General features: G+C 49.3%; 1 protein-coding gene across 1 annotated transcript; it reads right to left on the reverse strand.

The window, feature by feature from the left end:
• Positions 1–3,979: 3,979 nt before the first annotated feature.
• Positions 3,980–10,625, reverse strand: inhbb (inhibin subunit beta B). The gene is made up of 2 exons (XM_061088987.1): positions 10,241–10,625; positions 3,980–4,806 (listed from the first exon to the last, which is right to left on the reverse strand). Exons 1-2 carry the CDS (start codon positions 10,608–10,610, stop codon positions 3,980–3,982), a joined length of 1,197 nt encoding a protein of 398 aa, XP_060944970.1. The 5' UTR covers positions 10,611–10,625.
• Positions 10,626–13,219: the final 2,594 nt, after the last annotated feature.

Consider the following 13,219-nt stretch of genomic DNA (forward strand, 5'->3'; position numbering starts at 1 on the left):
TTGATTGATTGATTGATATAGAGAGGGGTGCAGTAGGCTCTAAACAGATTAATCTTAACATCATCTGTCCAGTGGTGGAATTTTCTGACCAACATGTTAGCTTGGACATAGAGCAATCCCCTCTGTCTGCACATGTCGGCATCATCCTCCAATATCTTTGGTCTTTCCTGTTTTTGTTGCCTCCGTTAAAGCAACAGAGGCCTAAAAGAGTGACGGGAAAATATTAAGGGAGAAATACAGAATGCGGCTATAAAGAATGTTTGGATTAATGACGTTTTTTTCGCTCATTAGTGCGGAAAAATATGCTTTCAAGTTGTAAAGCCTTTCTTCTCCTGCAGTAATCCGCCTGAGAGAGGGAGCTTTCAGGGACCACAGTCCACGTCGCTCCAAAGGTCAAAATGTCACTTTGAGTTGTTGGAAGAAGTAAACAGGGCCGGAGTAAGCCTCCTGTCTTAGGGGGCCCTGGCCATAAATCCGTAGAATAAGAGTGCCTTTACATGATCTTTAGAAGCTGAAACAAAGGGTCAGGCTCTAATCGGCAGGAATAGGACTCATGTTGTGTTAGCCCAGTGAACTGAAGCTGTCAATCCTGAGGAAAGGGAACCGGTGTGTGTCACAGGCCGAGGAGGAATATCACCGGGAAGTCGGAAAAAAAATAGATCTTTAAAACTCCCAACGATGGAGGGTTTGGAGCGATCAGAGGATTCATCACCCCCGGGCCAGAGAGCGGAAGACAAGCGACGTGAAGCAGAGAAATCCATAAACAGTCATAAATTCATCAGTGGACGTGCACCGGGCTGAATGGGAGGAGCCAACGCTATTGGGGTGATAAACAGGTTGACCCTGTCAGCTCGGCGCCTGTGGTGACCTCAACCTGCGGCGGTGTGAGATGTGGACGGGCAGGGGGACAATATTTGTTTAAGCTGATAACTCGGGGTTGTAGAGGTTGTGTGTGTGTGTCTGTGTGTGCGTGCATAGTTGTGTTAGGTGTCTTGTTTATAGTGCATATGTGCAAGTCAGGCTGAGTTTGGGGAATGAGCACACGTGAGAGCGAGCGTGGTTACGTACACACACACACACACACACACACACACACACACACACACACACACGTCTGCACGAGAGCACACTAAGCTGTGGATTTGTGCGAGTGTGGAGACGCACATCTTGTGATGCTGTTGTTTTCCCCCGAGCGAGTGTGTGGCCCCCCCGATTGCAGCCGTGAACAGCAGCACGCTTAATGGCCTCCAGCTCTCGCTCGGCGTCATTAACATTCCAGCTGTGTGGAGATGTTGGCTTGCGTCGGGAAGCATGACAAGACAGCTACACACACACACATCTCTCTCTCTCTCTCTCTCTCTCTCTCTCTCTCTCGCTCTCCCTCCCGGCCCCGGCTGCAGAGGTGTGGAGCTCCACAAAGAAGATTAACAACAACCTCGGCTGCCCCCCCCCCCCCCCCCCCCGGATCACTTGTGACAAATCATTTCTCTCTCCGTGTTCGCCTGCACATCAATCACACAAGCACCATAAATATTGCTTTATTTTCTCGCCTCTCTCTCTCTCTCCGGGAGACGCTGTGCTGACTCATCCATCCAGCTCCAGGTAAAGTTATTTATACTGATCCCTCCCTGACATGCTATTTGCCCTGCAGCCAAACAAATCTCTTGGCACGGCCTAATAGATACATTTAGAGCAATTATCTGGCTGATATTTTACAGAGACACATGATGTGTTTTGATGGGAGACAATCACAGGACACGGGGCTGTTGGTAGGTGTCGGCCCGGGCAGGCGATGGGTCCGACGTGCCTCCTGCAGTTTCACAAAGTGTTGACATGCTGCTCAACCCACCTTGAGAAACAGAGTCTGATGTAACAGAACGCTATGCAAACCAACACAGAAACTATCTGCATTGCAAACAAATATAAGTGCATCAATAAAAAACACTGCAGCCAAAAGGGAGTCAGGCAGATCTGTGAGGCTCGGTGCGCTGGCAGCCAGAGAAGCTGTTAATCACAGTTGTAATTACTGTTCTACGGCTCCAGCTTAACAGAGACACTCAGTCCCAGCAGACAAGAGCAGAGAGGAGTTTTATGTTTCAACCAGTAGAGACGGAGACGGGAGCGTGCGTGTGCTTTTTCTTGCCGTACTCAGTTATTTTTCAGCCCCACCTTTAAGTCCTGGGAGGTATCGGAGCGAAGCACCTTCCATCAGAACACAACAACAACAGCTTGGAATATAGGCCCCGCCCACTTCTCACACACGGTGCCATGAAGAATTTGAAGCTACGACATACTTAAGAAAAAACATTTTTATTTTACATAAACTGTACAGATGAAATTTATTTGACTAAATGATTCTTATACAGGAACTAAAAATAACTTTCTTATTAAATAGAAAACTGAAACAAAAATAGAATTAAAGATGAAAAAATGAAATGTTGCTTATTGTACAAAACAAGAGAATGAAAATAGAGCTAAGAAGTGAGAATCATATATCGTACCCTGATACAGTGGTAGGCCTTTTGCGAATAATCAAAAACAGAATTGTACACAGTAACTCAATGGCCTCGCCATCTTAGTACAACAGCTAAAATCTTGGCCTCTTTGGTTCCATTATTTAAAATACATTTGAAACAAAATTCAATTTACTTCTATAAAAATAACATTTCAATGGCAGTTTTTGTTTCACTAATCCTGCAACTTTTCAGTGCAAACATCACAACAATCATTCGCTTTGGAAAGGAAGCGAAAGATTACATTTCAAGTATTGATAAAGAGTTGAGGACTGGAGAGAGAGAGAGGAGGAGGAGGAGGAGGAGGAGGAGGAGAGAGAAAGGAGAAATGGAAAAAGGATTCAGTCTAATAGAGAATGTTGAGTATGGGTATAGGTTTCTATACATTGCATAGCTCATGTGGCACTTATTTAGCGATAGGACAGGACACTCAGTACCCCTTGGAAGGCATTTCTTTAAAACAAGTGCTATTCAGGGTGTGCATTTCAGTTTCTGCAAGTGCTGCTCTGCACTGTGGCGACGCACCGGGCTGAAACCAGAGTCTCTGTGTCCTCGGGCCCCCCCCCCCCCCTCCACCTCCACAGAAACGTACGGCCCAGGAAGAAGCAGTTCTCTCTCTCTCTCCGTCGCTCCTATAGCGCACAAGTGAAGTGCACTTATGAGTTCTATCTTCACCTGGTTGTCATGGTAGCAGGGCCCGCAGCGCTCGTGACAGGCAGGAGGTCGAGGTTCGGGGGGCCGTCGTCAACAGCGAGAACGACGACAGCGGCCGCGGCATCGCTTCCGCGGTCGGCTTTCCTCGGCCGTGTGTAATCCTGCAAGGCATTAAGCGCTGCCGCTGTCTAATTCCATCGGAGAGGACGGTCAGAGCGGGTCTGTCGGCGTAGTAGCGAAGTGCTGGTAGTTCTGAATTGTATAAGCTGATGAATTGTCAGTGCTTTATAAAAAAACAAAAGTCTGTTATGTGCTTAAAGTATTTAAGGGGGTTGGAGGAGCACGGGGGGGGGGGGGGGGGGGGAGTGTGGGGACGGCGAGGCCAATCATGTCATCGGCTGATCCTGTCACTTTCCTTAAGCGCTTTTTATCTTCATTCAAGAGGAGATGATGGGCCATTATTTTTTGACTAGAAATGGCAAACTAGAGTAAAATATCATTTGGTGATAACATTCCCTTCTCATCCCGCTGCTGACAAGTTGTACAGCGAGTGTGTGTCACTCAGTCTGATAAATACGCCCACACAAGCAGTGAGTGAGCACACGCATGCACACACACACACGGGGGCACAGCACTGATACTTGACTTTGCAAGATTGCACCAGTGGTTGTGTGTGTGTGTGTGTGTGTGTGTTGCTTGCACATACAGTTGGTATAGATATATTGTATATGTGTACCGTACAATAACGTCCTGTTTGTACAAAAGGCCTTTCTGACTGTTCTGAGTTCAGATGATGGAGAGTCAGTGTGGCTTCAGGCGCAGCCACACTCCTCCACGATCATGTTGGGCACGTCCCTCTTCACGATGTTGTACTCGTCGTCGAAGTACAACATGGACATAGTACTGAGCTTGGTGGGGATGCAGCAGGAGTTGACCGAGCCCGGGCTCATCCCTCTCATGCGGTACTGGTTCACGACGGTGGTGTGGAAGGACGAGGCCGAGCCCGGCACTCCTGCCATGTAGGCCGGGCAGCTGCCCTCGCAGTAGTTACCATAGTAGCCGGCTGGTGCAATGATCCAGTCGTTCCAGCCAATCAGGCGGAAGTCGATGTAGAACTGCTGCCGGCAGCACAAGCCGCCGCTGGTGCCGTCGCACTCCAGCCCCCGCTTGCGAATGCGGTGCTTTCCGTCCACCTGCCGGGCGCGGACCACCAGGAAGGGCCGGTGGGCCGGGTCACTGGGGTCCACGAGCACCGGGGTCACACCGGACGTCTCACAGCCGTCGCAGTGGACTTCCAGGTCCTGCCGCCGGCTTCCCTTCCCGAACACGGCCCGCACGGCCTCCGAGAGCGGGAAGGTGTGCCAGCCGCTGCGTTTCAGGTCCACACGCTTCTCCACCAGCGCCCAGCGGCCGGTTCCTCCGCCGCCGCCACCGCCACCCGGCCCCCCCTCAGCGCCGCTGGGGGTCCCGGCCTCCTGGTAATGGATCTTGACGGTCACCTTCCTCCGCAGGCCCTTCTCAGGACCGGCCGGCAGCACTCGGAAGAAGAGCCACAGGTTGGCCTGGGAGGCGTACAGGTGCTGGTTGCCCTCGTTGGAGATGAGGAAGTAGAGGCTGGACTTGACGGATGTGATCCCGTCTGTCGGAGACAAAACAAACAGAGGAGGAGATTAATCTCTGTCGGACTTTTGTAAACGTCGGTAATTAGTGACCTGTCATGGTTTTCACCTCCCGATCAGAAGCAGGGACAGGTGAGTCAGAGACATGTCTCCCATTCCAAGAGAAAGGCCCATAGACCGTTTGCTTATAAAACTCACACACAGCATATGCTTAGAAGGCAGAAAGCCCCCCCCCCCCCCCACACACACACAGCTTTGTCTTTAAAGATCTGTTTTCCTCTTGTTTTCTCTGTTCTCCCTCAGTCACTGTGTCAGGTGACCTCCTGGGGGAGCTCCTGATAGGCCAGCTGTGACAGGCCAGATCTGGGATCAGGCCCAGTTGGCCTACGATCCAGTTTTTGTAAGTGACAGGGCCAAAAAAAAAGAGAGAGAGGGTTGGGGGGGTGGAGGGAGGGAGGGAGGGAGGGAGAACAGAGGGAAGGAAGATGAAGCAAAGGAGGAAGGATGCAAGTGGGAAGAGGTGGGAGGGCGACGGACACGGCCAAGGCCCCTGCGAGGTTCACCGAGTTCGTCGCTAGTGCCCAACCTGAACCCCACCCCCCAACCCACCCCCACCCTTACCCCACCCCACCCCACCCCACCCCCCCACCCGCCTCCCTCCAGTGTAAGCACCCTGGGAGTGACAGCACAAAGCCGCCTGTGAGGCACCGGGAGACCGCCGCCGGCGCCGCCTCGCAGCAAGAAGCATGATGAGGCAAAAATAAAAAAGCCATTTACATGACACTGGCCACTTTACACGGCGGCACAATGAGGAGATCCCGGGCGTCCCGAGGTGGCGACGGGTTCTCTCCCTCGCCGTGTGTTTTTTTTTTTTCCGGGCCCTAATGATGTCGTCCAAATGACCCGGAGGTAACTTGAAAGGTTTCTATTTCTGGAGAATTGGTACAATGTGCTCCAGCAGCAGAGCAGCGAGCGGCTTTGAAAGCAGCTAAATTACTTTGTTTGCCGACTGATTAGTGTGTGTCAATGTCAACAGGTGGCCACCAAAGACGGGTCCCCCCCCCCGCCCCCCCCCCCCCCCCTCTTTAAGGCGCCTCACGCCTCTTCCTCCTGTAAACCAGGGCTTTACACTCACTCAGGGGCCTGTCCAGACCAGCTCCCCACTCTGTAGCCTGTCAGCTGGGAGCTCAAGCTGTTCACACACACACGTGTGCACATACAACACACACATACAACACACACACACACACACACACACATTTCCATCCACCCATGCACTGACACACACCCCACCCCACAGCAAGCAATACATCAAGTATCAGCCTTCTCAGTACCAAAGACCGCGGGTAGAGTATCAAGTACACATTGAGTACACACTGAAATGCATCTGAAGTGATTGACATACCTGCGCCTGCTGTAAAGGCCCCCCCCCCCCCCCGGGCTACAAGTAACTAACCTCACCTCGTTCTGCGCTGTGCGTTCCTACTTGCCTCGACAGCTCCGAGCTCCGAGCTCAGAAGCTGAAGCATTGATCAGCAGCAAGCGCACAGTGACAGCGTGATGAATAGAGAGAGAGGGTGAAGTCAGAACATAAAACTGACCAGGGGCGAAGGCTGTTTCCCCGATAAGACGACTTTCCCAATTCAAGAAAATCACAGTTTCAACCTTTGGTGTCAAGAGCCGGAGAGTAAAACTGATTCAGGTTTAGGCATTCCGTCACATTGATTTATGTGACAGCGCTGATGTTCTTACACAACAGCTGCACCAACTTTTAATATCATTACTGATTCACCTGCCTCTAAAATCGGGAAAATGCACATTACAATATTCTAAATATAAGATTCGATCAAATGGTTTGTTTTTCACCGATCAACATATCTAGATACTTCATGTTACATAAAACAAAACCTCACAATACAACAGTTGTATTAACAACCTTCTGTCTCTGATTCATTGCCACACTTCTTATGACCCATAGAATAATGAAGATGGGGGTGTAACAGAGCAAACCACCGAAACGAAGCTTCATCTGAGGTCTAGCACATCAGCTGCGTGAACTCGTGAACACCTGACAGACCGATGTCCCCTCTGGGTCACTGGAGCAGCAGACATACCGATGTGATCCTTGTCAGAACGATGGATGAACACGTTTTCTGTTCTCGTAAAACATCTGTAAAGCTGCAGAAACAGAAACTGAATGGAGCTTCAGAGGAGACGGCTTAATCTACTGGTGTTTGGAAAGTCAAGAAGGAACTGACGAGTCTACACGTCTGACAAAAGTACTTCTGATGATGAAGTAAATATTTCACTGTAAACAAACGATTGATCACTGAGGACCACTGGGGTCCCTTCAGCATCACTTCTACAGTACGTTCCCTATGAGGCCTACAAGTTGGATCCTATGTCGTCCATAGCACTGATCACGTACATCAACATCCCATATTCCAAAGTGAGCTCCTCCTAGAGAGCAAATTGTTCTCTTCACCCGGTGTTAGCCGGCCCGGACACGCCTCGCCTGACCCCGCCAGTGGAAAGGTTGCCGGTGAGTATCGGCAGGCAGGACACCTGGGTGGGCTCGCGAGGATAAAGAGCTGCTTCAGCGTGTCTCCACCTGCGCCACCGAGTCAGGGAAGAAGAGGCCGTGGAGGCAGGCGGCTCCACAGCTCATTACTCAAAGCCGCTGTCGACAAAGACCACACGGCGCGGGAGCACAAGGGCTCGGCAGAGAGCGTTTGTGGCGCTAACGTTGAGCCGCGGCGTGTGCACGTGTAGCAGCCGTCCCTCAGGCCGGGGGTCCCAGCTCGTGAGGAAAGGTTAAGGAGGTGTGGGAGGGGTAGGGGTGAGATGATGGACTACCGGACTCCACGGCACTAAGACTTCACTACATTGGCGTTTTTTTATTCATACTACATAAATGATTACCAGCATCACAAGCCAAACAGAGGCAGAGAGGCCCACTGACGGCAACACACACTTGTGAGTGAATGTGGAAAATGTCTGGATCGGGTCCAGCAGCTTCCTGACTGACAGCTCCTCATGAAAGACTTGTGTCCTGAAGTAAACCTGCCAACCGATCCTGTGGAGGAACCGGGCTGGAGTTAATGACCTCCCATAATGAAGTCTTAATTCCACGTCTTGGACCACTCGCCACGAGTTCACCGGGTCCACGCGGCCACCGCGAGCAATCAAGAAGCGCAGATCTCAACTTCTCCATGGACTCCTCTCTCGTTCGCCCTCCCTCCCTCCCTCCCTCCCTCCCTCCCTCCCTCTCCTGCATGTGCTCCTCGCTCCGCTCCCGTGGATACGGGACACCGAATCCCTCGGCGACGACCCATGGTACCATGTCAGGGGAGAAGGGAGATTGGCATCGAGTCGCTCACCTGCCAGGGGGCGCTGGCAGAGCTCATACCTCTGCACTGCTGCAACCGGAGAGAAGACGCCGGGGTCAAGCCCGAGCTCGGGGGAAGCAGAGGACACAGGCTGACCTCCCGGTTTCACACATACACAAAGCACATAAACACAACGATCCACATCCATTTGTTGGCTCGCTACATTTACCAACCGCACCCCCCCCAACCGCCTTGTCCTCAACTGTGACAACAACAATTCAGGCTCCCTCATGCTTCGGGGGGGACCAGCTCCCCTGGCTTGGGAGCTTTCTGGGGACCTTGCCTCTGAGCCATGCCCCGGCTGGCACTATCTGATCTTGGGGCGTGAGCCAGCTGGCCGGGGGGGCCGGCCGGGTCCGGGGAGCAGGGACCCGAGCCAGCTCCGCGGTACAATGCCACACAAATGCTCAAAGGTGTGAGGAAGAATGGAACTAGGGGGGGAAAAAATAGAGGCAGAAGAAGGAGAAGAAGCAAAGGAGCCCAGCGAACCTTTAGAACGACAAAAGCATTCTTTACAACACTGCGATATGGGCACACACACACACAATATCACCTCCCCCACCACCAGTGCCATGTCCCTCCACCCTCACTCCCCAATCCAACCCTGCACCGACTCAGATGTCTCATGCATTATTCTGAGCAATATCTTTTGTTTTCCCGGCTTTTTTCTTCCTAACGTTGACATGCTGTGTTCAGCAGGAACACATAGTGCTCTTATAATAATTGCCTTGCTTTTGTTCCCTTGTCATGAGGCTGCTCAGATCATTCCCATTGGAAGGCAGGACCCAGCAGTCCATTCAGGCTAATTGTACCGGCAGGGCCAATGGGAAAAGACAGGATGGTGTGTGTGTGTTGTGTGTGTATGTGTGTGTGTGTGTGTGTGTGTACACATCCTATTTAGGTGCATTTAATTGTATGTTTTCTTTTTGTTAAACTAACAGTTTGTGTCAAAGATGTTCTCACCGCTCTAACTGACAATTATTGGATTCTGTCAAGCACAGATGATTTTAGGTGTGTGTGTGTCCGTGTGTGCGTGCCTGTGTGTGTGTAAGCCTGCATATGTGTATGTGTGTGCATGGGGGGGGGGGGTTCTCTTTGGACTTCTGAGAATTAGTTAGATACACATTCTTAGAGAGGAAGGGATAAATGGCCAATTGAGGGACTTTGTCCGTATTTAAAAGAGGGCATTATACATTGGAGTATTGAGTGTGAGCAGAGCTTTAGTGATGAAATTGGATTCAGAGGTTCTTTTTATCCCCTAGACAACACACGGGGGTAATTTAAGGACTCTTTCTTTAGTTTCATTTCTTCTTCATTTTGCATCAAGCTGAAACAGGAGGTTTAACACCAACCAGTGGCTCCAGGCAGCAGGGACCAGTACATGGTAAATGGACTTCACTTATATTGCGCTTTTCTAGTCTTTAGAGCAGATAAAGGTCTTTACAGTTTAAATCTCATTCAGCCTGCTCACACACATCCAGGACATGAGGAGCAGGATCAGTGTCCTGCTCAGTGGGAGAGTGAATAGGAGGATGAGAGCTATGACAGCACTGGATCTGATGGAGTTCTTATGGAGAGGCGGTGGACTAGTGGCAGAAACTTGGACTATGGGGCGAAAAGGTTCGTGTCTGGTTTCGACTCCACGGAGAAACAACAAAAAGACGAACCTGGATTGATCTGTCCAAAAATCCAAGAGGATTCTGCCTACCCTGTCTAGTGCCCCTGAGCAAGGCACCTTACTCCCCCAACATCTGCTCCCCGGGTGCTGTACATGGCTGCCCACTGCTCTGTGTGTCCTGCACCAGATGGGTTCAAAGCAGAGGTTACATTTCCCTCCTTGCATGAGTGTGCTTGTGCATGTCTGTGCATGTGTTTGGGACAAATAAATGTATCTTAATCTTAATCTTATAAATAATAATCATGTGTTCTGTCCCATGGATTGAAACCAACACTGTGAGGTTCTGAGTTCACCTGGGTCCCTGCACTGCCTGTTGCATTAAACTCAGACTGACCGGGTTCATCCAGGGGTCGGGAGATGTTTGCATTATGAATGATGGATGTCTACCTGATTCCGCGAAGCTGATGATCTCCGAGGTCTCTGCGTGCACCTCGTTGTTGTACGCGGACTGCCCGTCGAAGTTGGGGATCTCCACCCGGCCGTCCTCCCGCACCTTGCCGGAGTGCAGCCTCCTCAGAGCCGTCACCATGGCAGCCTTGGGGATCGGGTGCGTGATGTTGGGTCGGTCCCGCATCTGCAGCCGGTTCAGGATGTGTCTCTTCACCGCCTCCAGGAAGTCCATGTCCTCCCGCTCGGACTGGTCCGGAGCCCTGAGGCCGCAGGACGCGCACGACTCCTGGGGCTCGGGCACGGAGCTGCAGCGCACGCACACCACGCACGCCACCAGGCAGGACAGCACCACAGTGTAGAAGCTCATCTTCTCAACTTAAAGGTCCAAAAGGGGCTGATCAACAACACAACGAGCATGCAAAGACGCACACGCATACACACCCGCAAAGCACGCACACATGCGCACAACACACACACACTTACACACACACACTCTCTGGAGTTAAAGCAAAGTTAATTCAAAACGTGTGAAAGTTCCCGGGTCGCGCATCCACTTGTTCTCCAGGAGTCCTCCACAGGGACCAGTGAGAGGTTTGTATTCCCAGTCCCGGTCCTACACACACCAGTATAGAGCTCAAGCGATGATGAGGCTAATTAATTAAACTCCTGTCATCGTGCGCTGGCTCGTCCGGCTTGTACGCGCGAAATAAAAGTCCATGTTGCTCCAGGCACGAAAATATCTACCAGGTCACCGATAAATCTGAATATTAAAAAAAACAAAAACAACCAGTGGCAGCTTCAGCTTCAGCTCCAGTCAGGTCTCCGTCATTCAATTCAAAACCACCCGATTAGAGTGCAAGCGCAGCAGTGGTCCCGGCGTGCTCCTGTGACTGCGCCTGAGTGACTGAGCGAGTGAGAGAGAGAGAGAGAGTCCCGTACGCGTGCGTGTGGATGACCGACTCCGTGCGTGTGCCTGTGAGATGGTGCTGCTGCTGCTGCTGCTGCTGCTGCACCCGGACCTTGCTCCGTCTTTGCAAATCACGACAACAGGGGCTCCGCTCGCCCGAAGTTTTTATACACCAGCGGGAAACCACGTGGGGATTTCCACCCAACTGGGCTGCACCGGATTACTCTACTACGTCTCTCCAGGGCTTCCAGTGGTGGTGGGACACACACGGGTTTATTATGGTAACACACAGGTTGTTGCATCATTTCGTGTTAAAAGAGTGTGACTGTGTGTGTGACGCATCACCTGGTTACACATCGCTCTCAGGTGTGTGATGTGTGGAGTCCTCACTCAGTCACATCTCAGACTTCATGTTATAAACTCATTAACAAACACAAATCAAAGCCAGCAAAGTTAAACTGGTTTAAACTTATCCCAGTGAACATGGATTCACTTATTTAGTTGATGAAAAACGTCCAGTTATGAAGTCTTTATTTATTTTTTATTGGGCCTAAGTGTATAAATAAGATATTTGAAGTAAAAGTCAATCATATATTTTAAGGGATCTGGATAAAGTCATGAATGTGGTCAGGGACTTCAGTCGAATTGGTTCATGACTGGTTATCATCCAGATTAACAAGCAAATAGCGCCATCTAGCGAGGGAGACCATTCATTACAGAGAGAGAGAGAGAGAGAGAGAGGGAGAGAGAGAGAGAGAGAGAGATAGATAGATAGATAGATAGATAGATAGATAGATAGATAGATAGATAGATAGATAGATAGATAGATAGATAGATAGATAGATAGATAGATAGATAGATAGATAGATAGATAGATAGATAGATAGATAGATAGATAGGTAGATAGATAGATAGAGAGAGAGAGAGAGAGAGATAGAGAGATAGATAGATAGATAGATAGATAGATAGATAGATAGATAGATAGATAGATAGATAGATAGATAGATAGATAGATAGATAGATAGATAGATAGATAGATAGATAGATAGATAGATAGATAGATAGATAGATAGATAGATGGATGGATAGAGTTAGAAAGAGAGAGAGCGAGAGAAATAGATAGAGTTAGATAGATGGATAGATAGATAGATAGATAGATAGATAGATAGATAGATAGATAGATAGATAGATAGATGGATGGATGGATGGATGGATGGATGGACGGACGGACGGACGGACGGACGGACGGACGGACGGACGGACGGACGGACGGACAGACAGACAGACAGACAGACAGACAGACAGACAGACAGACAGACAGACAGACAGACAGATAGATAGGAGATAGATAGATAGATAGATAGATAGATAGATAGATAGATAGATAGATAGATAGATAGATAGATAGATAGATAGATAGATAGATAGATAGATAGATAGATAGATAGATAGATAGATAGATAGATAGATAGATAGATAGATAGACAGAGAGACAGATAGATAGAGCGACAGAGAGATAGATAGAGAGATAGATAGATATATAGAGAGATAGATAGATGGATAGATAATAACAAAAAGACTGAATAGTTTGGCAGACTTTATTAAACACAGTGTATAAAAGCAACATGGCCGACTGAAGCCTGAATGAATCACAGTGTATTATATTAATAAATCGTAATATGTGTGATACATCAAGTTGTGTTAGTTTCCATGTCATGTGTGGAGCAGTGGAGATTTATGTACAGAGCTAATTTACTTTCCAACAGGTACACACACAAGTCACGTGAAAGTCATCAGATGGAAAATTAAAGTCAATAAGTATAATAAGTATTATAATTTATTTATAAATTACTCTTTTACTAAATTTTGTACCTTCTAGAACTTTAAAGTCTAGTGAGGTGGGCCCAGTTCAAGCTGTGTGTGTGTGTGTGTGTGTGTGTGTGTCGGTGATTGTTGCTCAAGTTGTGTGCTGGTGTTGGTAGTGTGATCATTTAATGTTTTATGTTGTGGTTTTGAGTTCAGTTGTTACTGCTGCAAGTCAGTGTCTCTTTCCCTTTTAGAAAGTGGTT

Source organism: Limanda limanda, chromosome 16 (genome assembly GCF_963576545.1).
Source record: "Limanda limanda chromosome 16, fLimLim1.1, whole genome shotgun sequence".
Lineage (NCBI taxonomy): Eukaryota > Metazoa > Chordata > Actinopteri > Pleuronectiformes > Pleuronectidae > Limanda > Limanda limanda.

What these genes read in the sequence shown, in the direction of transcription:
- inhbb (XM_061088987.1), bottom strand. Translation starts at nt 10,610, where the DNA reads ATGAGCTTCTACACTGTGGTGCTGTCCTGCCTGGTGGCGTGCGTGGTG. An exon ending in CATCAGCTTCGCGGAATCAG is followed by an intron (nt 4,807 to 10,240) that starts GTAGACATCCAT and finishes TGTCTCCGACAG; the next exon opens with ACGGGATCACATCCGTCAAG.